This window comes from Trachurus trachurus (assembly GCF_905171665.1).
Source record: "Trachurus trachurus genome assembly, chromosome: 1".
NCBI classification, from domain to species: Eukaryota; Metazoa; Chordata; class Actinopteri; order Carangiformes; family Carangidae; genus Trachurus; species Trachurus trachurus.
Genome location: NC_139891.1, coordinates 36,542,040 through 36,558,323, shown reverse-complemented (window position 1 = coordinate 36,558,323; position 16,284 = coordinate 36,542,040). Strand labels below are relative to the sequence as shown.

Here is a 16,284-nt window from a genome sequence, read left to right as displayed (position 1 = left end):
AAGGTTTTTTTCATTTTACCAGTGAGCTACTATAAAGTCCTCTATACAGAATGCACTAGTGAAGGAGGGAGGGAGTTCAGACACAGCCAATGGTTTCCTGCTGTAAACTGTAACGTAGACCGCTGTCATGGCAACAGTGACTAAGCAACTTGTTTATCACCGAGTTCACTGTCCTGGGCAGCCATCACATGAACGCGTGGTTAACAGCAGGTAGGACATGAGCTTTTAAACATTTATCTAATTGTCACTCTTTGCTTTTACAGGAGAGAACAGTTGAATTCACATTTTCCTTGCACATTTTCCATGTCACAAGTAGCACATCTGTTTTTTATAGCTAGTGTACAGTCCACATTTAGCTTAGCTTAGCTTAGCATAAAGGCAGTAGAGTGTTAGCCTAGCAGCATCAAAAGAGAAAAAGCTTGAAACCAAAGATTAGCTTGCTTTTTACACTCTTGAGCAAATCTTTAGTAAATAAGCAAGAATGTTTACTAAAGATTTGCCCAAGAGTGTAAAAACCTGTTAGCAAACTAAGTGACAGTCAGCTGGTTTGTTAGCTCGGTCACTCATAACGGAATGCTAATTCTCCTTTGTCGATGAAAAGTTAATGTTTTCATCAAACTTCCTGAACCAGAGCTGAAATCTACACAAAAGATCCAAGAGGATTTTTTGTTGTTGTTGTTGTTGTTGTGTTAACTAGCAAGCTAGTCACATCCAGCTGAAGACTAGAGCCAGGGGCGAGGAAGCTAAGCTAACTAGACAAAGAAGCTAATATGATATCAAAACATGCTAACTACTTAAATATTGAATGTGACTTTGTTTCTCTTTGTATGATGCTAGGCTAACAGTTTCCCCTAGTCTTTCTATGATGCTAGGCTAACAGCCTCATTCAGTTTTTCTATGATGCTATGCTAACAGTCTCTTTCAGTCTGTGTATGATGCTAGGCTAACAGTTTCCCCCAGTCTTTCTATGATGCTAGGCTAACAGTCTCCCCCAGTCTTACTATGATGCTAAGCTAACAGTCTCTCTCAGTCTTTGTATGATGCAAGGCTAACACAAACCAAGTGAAGCCACTTCAGCTCCACGATGTGACGCAGGACAAACTCATGATTCACATTTTTTGGAAACATTTTCCTACCGAAGTGAAGAAACTACACTAAATGTAAAACAGAGCAACTGAGAACCACTGGAACCTGTTGGCCAGATGTAATGGTGATTTTGGTTACCTGGTGATGTCGTACCCTTCATGATGCAGGTTGGTGTAAAATAAGATACTGTACAGAAACACACAAACACACACACACACATACGGTGCACACTTCAGAACACACTCAAACGACAAACGTTTCCCTTGAGAGTCCTGACAGCTTCAGGTGTTGAGGGTAGACCATCGGAACGAAAAGCGCTGCTCTTCTGCGTCTACCTGAGCTCAAACTGCTCGACTGCTGCTGCTGCTGCTGCTGCCGGACGAATCAGTGTCTTGACAAAGTTCTCCCCATGGGTGAAAGGTGTTTTGATTGCTAAACCTACACAGACACAGACTCCCCTGTTCCCTCTGTCAGGTATTCATGATTTAAGGTAGTTCAGGTGAAATCAAAAACCAAGAAAGGAAAGCGAAGCATCCTCATGTGGAGTCCGGGGTGTTCGGTGGCCGAGGAGTGGTCCAAGGTTGAGTTTTTGAAACTGGGGTGGAGATCTGGCGAGTTTGTTGACCACTACAGTCCGGTAATGGATGACATTGTCCGAAAGTGGTGACGTTGTTAATCCAGACAGCACTTTTTGACAACATGCAGTGAAAGCCCAGCAGGTCAAAAACCAAAAAAACAAAAACCCAAACCTCCAGGTGATGAGTGAACCAGCAAAATCCAAGACCCAAGGGTTCCACAAAAAGAGAGGAGAACGTTGAACTTGGAAGGAGACTGCGATGCGTCTGCGTAAGCACAGCTTCTACCACTACAAGAGCTTGGCGAGTTACTTAGCACTCCGTTAGCGGAGGACGGCGGCAACGGCGGGGGTTTGTTTGGAGGCATCTACCAGGCTGAGGAAAAACACGGCATCAGCATCAGCTTTGACCCCTCGGTCGAGTCCCAGCGACCTGCGGTGGGATCAGGAGTCAAGACACAAATGCGAACGAACAAAATTCAGCCCAGGCACGAATTTTTAAACCCTGTCCCCCACCCCCCGAGAAAAAACGAACACAAAAAACTTTTGGCTTTGTGATTATGTACAGTGACTTCCTGTGAAACAGTTTGATGTCTATCAAGTTTCCACAGACGTGCAGAACTGGATGTTGGCGACCCAGCGCCGGCGTCAAAGGTCAGGGTCAAGTCGTCCAGCCGGGAGGAGGAGGAGCTAACCGTATCAGTCTATTTCAATGTCTGTGTTTGTGTATTGATTCACCAGTCAGCTTTATTTTTCCAATTGTTGCGTGGGTATGGACCCTCAACTAGCTCCGTCCCCTCCCTCTGGCTCCACCTCCAGCTACTGGTGGACCTCGTTGGCGATCAGACTGTCCTCCCCTGACTGGAAATCCGCCTCGTTGATGCTGTTCCCTCCGTTCAGCATCTCCTCGTCCTGAGACGACCCGCGGTCTTCCTCGCCGCTGCCCCCACCCGGCTCGTCTGAGTTTGGGTCCTGAAGAACCTGAGCGATGTACATCTGCTGCTGCTGCTGTTGCTGCTGCTGCACCACACACAACCACAACAAGCAGGTTAGCGCCTTAGAAAAGTGTAACACCACAGCTGCAGCGCTTTCACTTTCATTTTACAGATGACATTCTATATTTTTGAAAAGATACATCAACTCAAGAGTGAAATCTTCATCTCATCTCCTAGTGGAAACAAATCCAGAGCTACAGTGACCTTGTCAAATCTCTCACCTGAGATTTGTTGATGGGGGAGGACGAGGGACGAGCTGGACGCCCGTTCTCTACAGTGTCCACGTCAGCCTCCTTGGTATCGATCTGAAGCACAAGAACAAAGTGAGACAATGGACTGAATAGGAACATCTGTATTTGACAGTGGTGCGGTTGGAACCTTTGAGCTTTCAGAGGCGGCCCTACCTTGTAGTTGTGAGCACTGAGGTACTTGAAGTGTCCGAAACAGACGTGAGACAAACAGACCACGATGGTGACGACCAGCACCACGAGAGTGAACATGGACGTCGGCGTCTCGAAACCTGATGGCACATTAGCATCAGTTAGTATTCAACTCACACAATGATGACTAACCCTAACCCTCATTCGGATGCATCTTAACCATAAAGGACACTTATCAAGTAGCGTTCTGTGTCTTGATGGGAACGTCCAGTAGGGGGCGTGGCTTACCTGTGCGTACGGTGGAGAAGAAGAGCAGCCAGAAGAGGCAGAGGATGGGTGCAGCCACCACCTGGGTGACGGCTCCAGAGTGGATCTTCTTGTCCAGCTTGGAGGGCAGGTAGGCGTAGTACATGTTGTATCGGTCTACCAGGTGTTTCAGCAGCATGTACATCAGCCCTGCAGGAAGACAGGACATCCCATTCATTACTTTATATACCTGATATATCTGACTAGGGTTGACTAGACTTAAGACAGTCTTGGACTCATCCTGTTGTCCACATTTTCACCAAGCAGGACTACACCTAAAAACCTGGTCACCCTGTCCTGGACCAAGGTGGAACCACACTGAGAGATCTGACCTTTCTACAACCATGTTATGTTCTAAGGATCCATGTTTGGATCTTAATCTAAATATGAGACATGTTGATGGTGTTGGTTCAGATCCAGATCCTAATCTGGACCTGAATGATTGTTTGGTCTTGGTGGACATTTGGATCGGTGTATGTGAAGACTTGAACAAGACATGTCTTGACTCTGTTTGGCCTAGTGTTGGGAACAGCAGTTCACTATGTAGTTTGGCTGTATGAGTACTCGCTCGGCTTGGGCGGTTATCCGAGTACCATTTCACTACTCGGATACTTGCCACTGTGCCACTCGTTTTAGGCCTACTATGTAGTACGTTCACCAGCGACGAAACAACACATACGCGAATGGCAATAACACTATTTTCAGTGTTACATTCTAGAGCTGCCCCCGACCAAAGATTTTCTTGGTCGACCAGTAGTCGTCATTTATGGCGATTAGTCGACTAATCGACCCCCGTTCAGTCATATTGATTTTGACTTAATTTTGAGAAGACATGGCTCCAAATGTTTTTCTTTTTTTTTCTGCGACCAATCGACTAATGAAATTTTGGTCGGATAATGATTTTTTGGTTGACCAGTGCTTGGTCAACTATTTGGGGACAGCCCTACTACATTCAGTAAACGTATCGTGTCATTCGCAAACATATCATTGTGTCGCTTGTTGTTCCTTCAGTGAATGTACCACACAGTGAACGTACCACACGGTGAACATGAGCCCTCAGCCCTGAGTGACAGTACGTTCACTGACTGTACTAAACAGATAATTGTGAGCGACACAGCGACACATTGTCAGTATGTTCAGTGAACGCATCGCTGAACATGCACCTTTCTGAACTGAGAAAAGAACAAATCAGGTCAGGAAGTGATTCCATTCAGTTCGTTCACTCAAGACAATTCAATCCTTTGAATGAAACGTTCGTGAACGACACAACCCTAGTTTGCACTGATGTGGTGTCAGTGCTTCAGCACCGACTCTACTGAGGTTCTGGTACTGACCGAAGGGGACGATGATGGGGCAGGTGATGCTGTAGGCCATCACCACCGTGAAGACGTTCATCATCCAGGCGTAGGCCGCTCCGAACTGGAACTCATAGGCCTGGTGCTGCGGGGGCAACACACAACACTTCAGTCAGACCACAGCAGCGCCACCATGAGGCCAACATGGTAACTAGCAGAAGACAATAGACAGAGAGACAGAGACAATAACAGAGTGTCCGTCCTCACCCTCTTGACGTTGCGGCGGTCGGCAGCGGAGCGAGCCAGGCACAGTCGTATCATGTACATGAGCAGACCGGGGATCCTCAGCAGGTCCATGGCGTTACCAATGAACGCTGAGGCAATGACGTAGTTGACGAAGAACGCTCCATTGTCCGGCAGGAAGACGCACCTGAAGGCCACACACAGCAGCACTGATCAACAACTATGTTTAAATCTACCTTTTGAAATCATTTGTGCAATTTGGTTAAATTATTTTCTCTTGATTTTATTTGACGACTCACTCAAATCTGACTTTAGCGTCTGCCAAGAACTTCCTGTCAAAGAGCCAGCGGAAGAAAACGTCCAGACTGGAGGAGACAAAGACATGTTAGCGAGGACGGCAGAGGTCAAACGTCACTCAGGATTCTCACTGTCCCACAGTTTTATTCACCTGCTGAGTCCGAGGGACGGCAGCAGCAGAACCATGAAGATCAGGAAGGTGTAACATTTGTGCATCGTGGTCCTGTTTTCTCCAGACCTGTGGACACAGAGGTCAAACCAGAGTCAAACCAGGAGTCACTTGGATTTATCTTGACAAGAGACTTCAGTCTGTGTTGACGACACCTGTCTGACATAAACGATGGTACCGGTATACAATGGTACCTGTTTTCAGTACTTTTTTTGTGTATATGTGTGATAATTCAAGTTCAGGAACCAAAATGTGGAAGCGTTTGACTTCACGTGAATCGATGCTTGGTACTTTGGTGGGAATTCGGTTGGTACCCATAAAAGTACCGCAGTCGGTGCCCATCCCTAATCTGCACCCACTTATTTAGGACTGATCCCTGAGGTCTGAATAACTGTGCACGTGTTGGTGTCACTGACGAAGACGACAAATACCTGGTCCAGTGAGCCTCGAAGAACGCCGAGTAGTAGACGATGGTGGGGAGCAGAGCAGAGAAGGCCCACAGCAGCAGAGTGGGGAAGAACTGAGTGACGATGGGGTTCTGGAAGAGAGAACCAACAAACAAACACATCAACAACAAACAAACAAACAAACAAACAGACAAGACAGAGCAGTAAACAACTCCCTCTGAAGACCGGCCGCTGTCTGTGGGTTCTTACGTTGAGATACTCCACGGGTTTGGTGACGTTGAACTTGTCCATGGTGGAGATGATGATGGCGGGCGTGGTGAGGAAGAAGAGCAGGAGGAAGAGGATGCAGTTGATGATGAAGCAGCGGATCCACCAGGAGATCCCGCCCAGCGACAGGTGCTCCCTGCAGAAGGGAAGCGGGACACGTTACCATGTGATCTGAGGGGAGGGGGTTGTGTTTGTGTTGCTGTGTGTGTGCGGTCTCGGATGGGCGGCGCTTAACGGACGTACCAGCGGACGTTCTGCGGGTCGGGCGCGTACGAAACGCTCCAGCTGTGAACGTGAAGAACTTCACTGAACTGAGAGGAACATGGCTCCTGACGACAGCGACAGCCTTGAACCTGACAGGCGTTGAAGTCCTTCAAGATGCTGTGGAGACAAGGGGGCGTGGTCAGGAAATCAAGCAATCGAACAACAGAAGATTCAAAATAAAGAAACATTTTCAGAGATCAGAGACAGAGGGGCGGGGTTAACAAGGGGGCGAGACTTACATGGCAGTCATGGCCTCGTTCTGGAAGGTGACGAAGGCCATGCCCAGAGGTTTGGTGTGGACCTTCTCCTTCTCCTTCCTGTACTCCTCCTTCAGCTTGGCCTCTCTCTTGGTGTAGTAGCTCACGGCCTCCTCCTGCACCACACAGAGCAGGTTAGCACTCAAGCTAATGTTAGCCTAAAGCTAATGAGTTTAAAGGGATATCCCGGCGTAAATTTAACCCACGGTCTAACCCACCGTGACACCGAGTAAGACCGCAAACTTCCCTTGTTGTAGCAACTTCAGCAAAGACCGTACGATAACAAAACACTGCTGTCGATTCCTCCACCAGCCAACTGCCATCCTACCGATGTAGAAGCCCTGATGAGTCGATGACCAGAGTGCAGTAGAAAAATCACAAGTCCAGTGACGTTTAGTTCCTAAAATGCAGCAGCTTTTCTGACTGTAATAGTTTGAGCAACTCAACTCTGTTCATTTCACTAGTTATTGTTATAAACAGAGAGGAACATTGATGCATTTGGTGATCGACTCATCAGGGCTTCTGCATTAGTAGGAAGTAGCTGGAGGAGAGAGGGTGAGTTGTGTTTTGGTCTCTTTTCAATAGAAACCAGGCAAAGCCAGCAGGTGTTTGATGCCTCGTATTATGGGATGGGACCCTGTTTGTACTGTCGAAGTTTGGTGCTGTTTATCTGAGCATTATTTGTGGCTATGAGCGGCTTTTTTGATGATGGTTGGTTGGTGGAGGAATCAACGGCAGTGTAACTAGAGAAGCTAGCGGTCTGCAAACTTGATCTCTCGGGGTGGGGGGGTGGGGGTTCTACTCGGTGTCATGGTGTGTTAGACCATGGGTTGAACTTACACTGGAATATCCCTTTAAGGGTCAATGTGTTGTTGAATCTTTGACTAGATGGTGATGCCACATGAATCATCAGAAAACATCAAAGAAACAGGAAGTCGTCCATTTTACTTTATGATAATGAGCTACAACATGATTCACATGGCAGTTAATCAGAATGAAGAAGTGCTCTGCTCTGGTGAACCCTGGAGAACACAACCTGTGAACTTTAGTTCCCAACGGTTGCTTCCTGGTTGTTTATGTGTCTGTAACAGAGGTGTGTGACAGATTCACACTGTCATGCTAACAGAGCTGAAACTGTGAGTCAGCAGCTGACGTCAGGGTTAGGGTTCAAACTGTGACGTCTTCAACAAACTGTCACTCAAACACAGTCATGGGAATAACGGCGTTATAAATAAACGGTGTTACTAATGGTGCTACTTTTTTCAGTAACGAGTAGTCAAAGAGTTACTGTTACCCCCATTATAACGCCGTTACCGTTACTGACAATAAACAAAATAATAGTACACCTATTAAAGTGTACGTTATATACAGTACACATTTTATTTCAGTCCATCAACTGGTCATAAAAAAGCAACTCACTCAGTGTTCCTCCACACAGGAAAGGGCAAAGTAACGAGTAACTGTAACGAATTACTTTTTAAAAGTAACGTGCCCAACGCTGCTCAAACACTTGACTGTGAGACGGATACATCTCATGGCACCGTGACCTGTTCCTGCAGGTCACCTGACAAGAGGCGACAGCTGGGGTGAAACTGCTGATGCGTTCACTGGTCACGGGACGCAGCGGTGCTCTGAGCGTCCTCACCTCCTCGCAGCCGGTGATGGCGCAGCAGCACAGGTGTCCGCAGGGTTTGGGGTTGATCATGGTGGGAACGTGTTCCTTCGCCATCAGGTCGGTGAAGAACTTCTTACTGCGCTCCGTCTTCTTCCTGCAAACACACACAAACACACACACGGTGGTCAGCTGTGGCCGACGGCAGCATATCCCAGCATGCACTGGGGCCCCCGACCCTGGCTCCGTCTCACCTCTCTCCGTTCAGAGACATCAGTTTGGCCACGTTGTAGCAGATCCGAGCCTCCAGCACCGTGCAGTTCTCATAGGCCTGTCTGAGGAGAGGCACAAAGACACGTCAACATGCAGACTGGAGGAGCCGGGACTCAAACCACCAATCCAAACAACCGCCGTTACCGTGGTAACACTGACTGAGCAGTGAACTTACTCAAAGTGCTGCTTGATCTGACTCTCCTCAGCGTATTTAGAGATGCCGTTAATGAATAAAGTGCGTTTCACCTGCAAGACATAAAACAGGGATGAATGACACTGGAGCAGGAGGGTGTGGGGGGGTGGAGTCTCAATAGCAGGTGTGTCTCTCTCACCAGGTCGTCCTCCTTGTAGTGCATCTTGGACGTGTGTCTCCTCATGCTGTAGACGGTCAGGAGCAGGTACATGAAGGCGAACGTGGTGTGAAGCCACAACAGGTTCGTCCTGCACCAAACAAACAGGCTGAGTCAGCTAGGCTAGGCTAGGCTAGGCTAACAGTCTCTGTGCTGTCAATCAAAGGCAGTCATATCACATTTGGAACAGTTTACCACTCACAACACGGGAATGCAATACATACACCACTTTCAAAACACATTTGAAGAACTGGCTGAAAAGTGATCAAACTTGCACTGAATGTTAATCTTAACGTACATGTAGCACTGTACCTGAACACACTTTGTAATGTAAAGCACTTCTGTCGTTATAGCAGTTTATTGTACTTCTTTTCTCTGTGTTTTGCTCTGTTGAGTTTCTGTTTTGTTTTGTCTGTTAATATTGTGTCTGCTTTCATCTCTGTTCTCTGTTCTTCTGTGTTTTGTGTCTTTGCAATGACAATTGTTGTGTGACCTAGGCCTACCATAGGACAGCGGATGAAAAATAGCAACAATGCTAACTCTAGTGCATTTATATCCCCCAAAAATTGGATGCAATGTCCTTTTTGAATAAATTAAATAAATAAATAAACGTTCTCTGTGCAGAGCTGGGCTAACAGCTCCAGGCTGTGACAGCAGCAGACTCTAATGGACTCACCCAGACTTCAGGTTGGCTATCGTGGTGCGTCCAAAGCTGTAGGCGTTGTTTTCTGGAATAAACAAGAGAAGAAGTCAGAACATCAACATCATCATCATCCTCCTGACACCTGAACTTGTCTCCTGATGCTGAAGCTACGGAGAATCCACCTGAACACTTCCCATGAACCAGTCTGCCATCCAGTCCTCCCATTGAGCTGGCCTGCTCTCCCTGCCTCCCTTGCCTACCAGAAGCTTCCTTCTTCAGCTGTTTTTAACATTTCCATGTTTCTCACATTCTCTGATGTAAACTGTTGTCTTGTCTGTAACAACATCTATTGCACGCATGGACGAAATTTTGATTTTAGAAGTGGGGGGGACATATTTTTAATAAAACCCAAACTCTTTCAGTTTCTTACAGTTTTCTAGCAGTTCTTTTAGTTTTCTACTAGGGATGCACAGATACCATAAAACAATGACTGAACAATGACTATGGCTGTGACTATGAACACTAGAACCGCCAACTGCCGTTCATTGGACGACTTTGATTTTCATTTGTGCATAACTTTATTTAAAAAATACATTGAAGTCCACCAGTCTGTGACTTTTCCTAAAATGATGTTGGGCAGCACCCCGTTTTGTTAAATACAATCAATATTACTCACACAAAAAAATATCGATCATGTTTTCTCATTTTTACCTATAACCGCCACGTTCGTTCATTGGACGACCAGAGAATTCACCGATTTGCGCCGGCATAATTAGGCTTATGCGCTCTCTCTCCCTCTCTCTCTCTCTCTCTCTCTCTCTCTCTCTCTCTCTCTGTGTGTGTGTGTGTGTGTGTGTGTGTGTGTGATTGTGTGTGTGTGTGTGCGTGCGTGCGTGTTAATGTGTATCTCTGTGTGTACACGTGCGCAGGCTGCGCAGATGCACACTCACGTCCACACTTCACACACGCACGGTGCAGAAATTATTTTCCAGACTGGACAGACTAGTTGTAGAAGAGGTGTAGCCTACATTCAGGGGGGAAATATCAAGATGATATCAAAAGAAAACGAAATTCGTTTTATAAAGCCAGTATTTAGGAGCAAACTAGTGTAAAAACAGAGTCGCTGTGCTCATCATGTAAAGCGCCGACTTGAGCGCACGCGGGGGGGGGGGGGGGGGGGGGGGGGGGGGGGGGGGGGGCAATCCTGCGTCGGTATGATGGGCAGCTCCACCTGACATATCAAACAAAGATCACTAAGGACTATGGATGTTGCCGTAAAAGATAGAGAGAGAGAAAAAAAAGGTCGTTTATACGGTGGAAACCTGGCTTTACAGGCGGGGGCGGGGTTCCTACGGTATGCCCCCCCCCGCCTCGCGGAGGCTGCGGGGTGCAGCCTACTTCACGGCCCAGAGTAGCTGTTAAAAGACTACGACAAATGTAACACCTATACAGCTCTAATTAACGCTTTATTACAGTTCGTCCAATGAACGACTCATGGCGGTTATAGGTATATAGTGTGCAATGGCGGTGCTAGTGTTAATACAGTGTAACATTGTTTGTGGACGGTAAAAACAGCGGGGGACAAAAACGGCGTTTTGAAAAAGTGGGGGGGACATGTCCCCTGCGTCCCCCCCTAAAATTACGTCCGTGATTGCACGTCTGTCCATCCTGGGTGAGGGATCCCTCCTCTGTGGCTCACCCTGAGGTTTCTCCGATTTTTCCCCTGTTAAAGGGGTTTTCTATGGCGTTTTTCCTCAGTGGATGTGAGGGTCTAAGGACAGAGGATGTTGTTATGATGCCATGTAAAGCCCTTTGAGACAAACTGTTGGTAAAAACGGGCTATACAAATAAAACTGCCTTGTCTTGCCATAGCAGCTTCTGCTCTGGAGCTTTTGGTCACATGATCTTCTATTTGTGTACAAGCTGCAAAAAACCCTTGAGAGACTTGCTGGTCCAAGCTGATTTCTCACCACGAGCCCACACAGCTTCTACGACAGAGTCTCTTATGCCCCCTACCCAGTGGTCACTACCATGCTCAGTAAAATAACCCACAGTTTCTGTCGTCAACACACAAAATAAAAATTCCCCATTCATAGTGTGATCAAGTGCGCCTCTCCTCATATTGTGTACATGTTCCTCTGTCCTTGTGGTCCAGCGTTACCTTGGCAAAACCACCAGGAAGCTCAAACAGGAAGGAAGGAAGGAAGCTTCAAGAGCGCTGTACACAGGAACGACAGGGAGTATCTGGCAGCGGCTCATTTGAACGACGCTCGACATGACATCTCTGTTTCTGCAACAGTGAAGGAGTCGTCCCACCATGTAGAGGAAGAGCTCATGACCTGACGCGTTCTGGATCTTCACTCTGCAGATGTTGGCACCAAAAGGCCTTAGCGATGGACTGTTTGTTTATGAGATGTTCATTGTCATACTGTCTGCTTGACTTATACTGTATTGTGTTGTATATAAAAAGTTCGGAAACATTATTTCAGCCTGATTAGTCACCTTTACAACAAGGTACAACTTGGAAGTCTTGTGAATTTGTGGAATGAGCAAGACAGCTAAACAATTATAATAGACAGGGAAATGTCTGCTTTTGTGCTGCCATCTTGGCCAGGTCACTCTTGGAAAAGAGGTTTTAAATCTCAATGAGTTTTTACCTGGTTAAATAAAGGAGATTGGTTGGTTGGTTGGTTGGTTGGTTGGTTGGTAAATGTGTAGCGCCCCCCAAAAATGTGCCACAATCCCCAAAACAACTTGTCATCACTGAAGACAATCTCAATGCAGTGAGATATCAGAGTGAGTTTCTCAGTCAGTGGCGTTCCCATATCTCCAGGATCTGGGACCTACCTCCATCCTCCAGGATAACATCACTCTCCTCCACAGAGACAGGAGAGGATGGAGTGGCCGTGAGTCCAGACCTCAACCCAACTGTACAACTGATGTACCTTAGTTAGAGTGACCAACACAACCAGACTGGTTGACCTTCAACAACTCCCAGTTGAGGAATGGGATGTCGTCCCACAGCAAAATGGCCAATATGTGTTGTTTTGTCCTTATGTGGGAGAGTGCAACCATCCAATCTACCAAGCAACTCAGAGCATGAGTGAATACCAACAGGAGAATATTGCAGGGGATTTTGTCTTATTTTTTTGGGGGGGGTGCTACCCAAACATTTAGCTGTGTTGCTCATTCCACAGATGTATGATTCTTACAAGTTGTACCTGGTTGTAAAGGTGTCTAATCAGGCTCTCCAATGATATAAAATACAACACCAATTGGTGTTTATAAAGGGGATAAATGATTGACTGAAAAAAAGTTTCCAAACTTTTTTTTTCGAGTAGTTTATATGTGTTTTCTCTCACTCCAGCTCTCCTCTTTTCATCTCAGGGTCTTATCTTTAAAACAATTTTCCTACTCCTGCTTTTATATCTTATCCACTTATTAAATGTCCATGTCCTGTATTGGCAGGTACACTTATGGATAACTAATAAGGTCTTAGGGTCTCTGTTACATGTTTCCATGATGTCATCGACCGTCTAGACCTGTCCATCTTTTCAGGTGTGTACATGTTTTTTTCGTGTTTGAGGTCAAATGATCTTCAACACCTCTGAACTACATCACGACAGTGGGACGTAGAGGAAGTCCAGCTGTGGGTGACGGTACAGGACGGGGAGGAGTCACTAAAGGGACGGGACACGTGGACGCCACCTTCTACCATGAGACCACACCCAGCTACAGCGTTACCTTCTTTAGAAGGAGGTCCAGGAACTCCTTGGCTCAGCAGGTCATATTTACTGATTATTCTGACTACGTGAGACACAAGGTGAAAAGACTGTGAGACACAAACCCAACAGTACCCGTCTGCAGGGAAGATGGCCGACAAGGCCGCCGCCATAGGCCCATACCGGAAGTCTAAACCGGAAGTTGGTCCTTTTTCATATTCACCATTCGCCGCTCCAAACCGGAATATTTTAATTTTTTTATTTTGCAGTTACATACAGTTTTTACTGTAACTGCAGAATTTACTAGGTAATTGACTTTAAGTCTTTTCACGGTTTTATACAGTATGTAAAACTGAGATGTTCGCAAGTAGAAGCCTAAAATAATCATGTAATCAAGTAATTATGTTGATGTGTCATTGATTTACAACTGATATTAAATGTAAATATTGTATCTTAGATAACCTGTCACTCTTTTTAGATAGATAATGATGTTACCGTTCCATCTCTTTGTCTCTATCGTATCCTTGTATCGTCTCGATCTACTGTTTGAATGCAGCGCAGAATAAGTAGCAAGATGCACAAAGAACACCAACTTCTGGTTGGATTGGACCTATGGCGGTGCCCTTGTCCCTGCAGATGTGTCCCTCTCCAAAAACCAGGACCAGGTCCACAGGGCCCAGGGTCTGAGCTCTGACAGGTGAGCTCGTCTTACCCAGCAGGTCTCCAGAGAAGTTGACAGGCAGGACGATGCCCACGGAGAGGACGCCCACGACCACCAGCAGCCCGATGATGTGACGCTGGAAGGACAGGTAGTGGACAGCGTCCTCGCCACACTTCTCCCGGATCTCCTCATCTCTGCAAGTAGGGATGAGGGTGGAGGAGGGGGGGTGGTTAGTTTCCTGTCATGTGACTGTGGAGAAACAGGAAGTGACCAACAGAGTCCAGACTTACTTTATTCTGAAGATGGCTGTGAGCCACGAGCAGAAGCCCTGCAGGTGGAAACACACACACAGTTAGACAGGTCCCACAGATCCTCTTTGAACCAAGATGCCCCATGAGAAGCCGCTCCAGTTACATTAAATGTTACAGCTTCACTTCCTGTCTCCTAAAGTGGGCGTGGTCACCCGTCGCCCCACCTCCTGTTGTGAACGTGTGTGTGGATTTATAAAAATTGTCGTAGAGGAAAGTGAAATGTTTTTATTTTCTTCTGACAACATTAATATTTACAAAGCTAACAGTCCAGTACTAACTAACTAACTAACTAACTAACTAACTAACTAACTAACATTACTTCAGTGACTCTGGAGCGAAAGAATCGACCAGAATCTGAGCTCATGTTCACTTCTCCCACAGTCACGGTCTGCTGGTCTCCTAAAGGGGGCGGAGTCACGGTCTGCTGGTCTCCTGAAGGGGGCGGGGTCACGGTCTGCTGGTCTCCTGAAGGGGGCGGAGTCACGGTCTGCTAGTCTCCTAAAGGGGGCGGGGTCACGGTCTGCTGGTCTCCTGAAGGGGGCGGAGTCACATTCTGCTGGTCTCCTAAAGGGGGCGGGGTCTAGGTCTGCTGGTCTCCTAAAGGGGGCGGGGTCACGGTCTGCTGGTCTCCTGAAGGGGGCGGAGTCACAGTCTGCTGGTCTCCTAAAGGGGGCGGGGTCACGGTCTGCTGGTCTCCTAAAGGGGGCGGAGTCACAGTCTGCTGGTCTCCTAAAGGGGGCGGGGTCACGGTCTGCTGGTCTCCTAAAGGGGGCGGGGTCACGGTCTGCTGGTCTCCTAAAGGGGGCGGGGTCACTGTCTGCTGGTCTCCTAAAGGGGGCGGGGTCACGGTCTGCTGGTCTCCTAAAGGGGGCGGAGTCACGGTCTGCTGGTCTCCTAAAGGGGGCGGAGTCACGGTGTCATGGAGAGACCCACGGGACACTGAGACAGGAAACTGACTGAGAGTGGAGCGTCTTGGTTTCTAAACTGTCTTTGTAGGTCCTGTCAATGGGGTGTGGTCAGGTGAGTGGGCGGAGCTTCAGAGCGGTGGTCTCAGGTTGTCCTGCTCTGAGCCGCTCAGTGTTAAACTGGATTAACAACAGATCAACAGTAACCTGACACCTGATGTCCTGACTGACACACACACACACAGTGAGATGAAGACATCCTTACATTGTCTCTCTGGTCGAAGTCGACGGAGCTGGAGACGGACGTGAGGCGTTCGTAGCGGTCGGGTGTCTCTGAGTGCATCGCCGAGGCAACGCTGTGGAGACAAGACGGGGGCGGGGGGTCAGCTGAGTGTTAGCTGTTAGCATGTAGCCGCTCTGTGACCTTTGACATCAGAAAGCTGATGGGTTAGTTCCTCTGGATCCTCCAACAAAACACTGAACTCAACACAGACGGAGCTAACAGGAAGTGGACGTTGACAATGGACCTCAGACAGAAAACCACATGTTTTCAGATCTCAGCTCCACAATGCCTTGCTGTTTATTAATAAATAAATAATAAATATTTATATTTATTAAAACAGAGACTGATTGGAAACGTCAGAGATGAGGAGCAGCTCCTGAGCTGTCAAGTCTTCCGTCTAAGGCTCACAGGTCTCCATGCCTCTAATCTTTGTGTGTCGTTGGCTCAGTGAGCTACATTAGCTCATTAGATGTAGCCTACACTGAACTCCCAGCTGTAATCTCACTCATCGTGGGATCCCTACAGGGAAAAACGAAATGTGACCACTAAGCAAAGGTATTTGGAGAAGATCCTAGATATTAACGATATAGACCCCTATGAGCTACTGGTGCAGGGACCTTGACGCCCTCCAATCTTTTCTATTTCAGAAAACCAAAATAACGCACCCCATTGTCTCTACGTTTGCTTTGCCAATCGTAGGAGAAACTGGAACAGTTGTTTACATCTTATGTTGCGTTACTGGCTCGACTCGACTCACACCTGAAGCTTCACTTTACAAACTAATGTGGCTGTTACAGTTGTAAAAGACCAATATTTATCTGCCAGAAGGACTTCCTCTATATCAGCCAGCGGTGAATATCCAGAGAGCTGAAGGTAACGTCTTCAGATCTCTTTCTCCACGGGACGGCGACGGAGGTTGACCGGCCATTCATCTCAGGAGACCGGCTGCTGCCTCCAGCTCTCCTCTTTTCATCTTAGGGTCTT

The 16,284-nt window shown here is 47.2% G+C and overlaps 1 protein-coding gene across 4 annotated transcripts in view; it reads right to left on the bottom strand.

The window, feature by feature from the left end:
- Positions 1 to 960: 960 nt before the first annotated feature.
- Positions 961 to 16,284, bottom strand: part of LOC310984816 (CSC1-like protein 2) — a 34,456-nt gene continuing 19,132 nt past the window's right edge. For 3 of the 4 annotated variants that reach the window (XM_083970135.1, XM_083970138.1, XM_083970136.1), the window contains 20 exons: positions 15,283 to 15,373; positions 14,092 to 14,129; positions 13,853 to 13,995; positions 9,452 to 9,503; positions 8,758 to 8,866; positions 8,601 to 8,671; positions 8,407 to 8,487; positions 8,186 to 8,309; positions 6,523 to 6,656; positions 6,263 to 6,400; positions 6,002 to 6,155; positions 5,777 to 5,883; positions 5,328 to 5,414; positions 5,179 to 5,244; positions 4,904 to 5,066; positions 4,676 to 4,781; positions 3,324 to 3,491; positions 3,060 to 3,175; positions 2,877 to 2,960; positions 961 to 2,680 (listed from right to left, as the gene is read on the bottom strand). In XM_083970135.1, coding sequence (XP_083826261.1) covers positions 2,480 to 2,680; positions 2,877 to 2,960; positions 3,060 to 3,175; positions 3,324 to 3,491; positions 4,676 to 4,781; positions 4,904 to 5,066; positions 5,179 to 5,244; positions 5,328 to 5,414; positions 5,777 to 5,883; positions 6,002 to 6,155; positions 6,263 to 6,400; positions 6,523 to 6,656; positions 8,186 to 8,309; positions 8,407 to 8,487; positions 8,601 to 8,671; positions 8,758 to 8,866; positions 9,452 to 9,503; positions 13,853 to 13,995; positions 14,092 to 14,129; positions 15,283 to 15,373 — 2,233 coding nt within the window. In that variant the 3' untranslated portion in view covers positions 961 to 2,479. The remainder of the gene's footprint in view (positions 2,681 to 2,876; positions 2,961 to 3,059; positions 3,176 to 3,323; positions 3,492 to 4,675; positions 4,782 to 4,903; positions 5,067 to 5,178; positions 5,245 to 5,327; positions 5,415 to 5,776; positions 5,884 to 6,001; positions 6,156 to 6,262; positions 6,401 to 6,522; positions 6,657 to 8,185; positions 8,310 to 8,406; positions 8,488 to 8,600; positions 8,672 to 8,757; positions 8,867 to 9,451; positions 9,504 to 13,852; positions 13,996 to 14,091; positions 14,130 to 15,282; positions 15,374 to 16,284) is intronic. The other variant, XM_083970137.1, reaches the window with a different exon arrangement.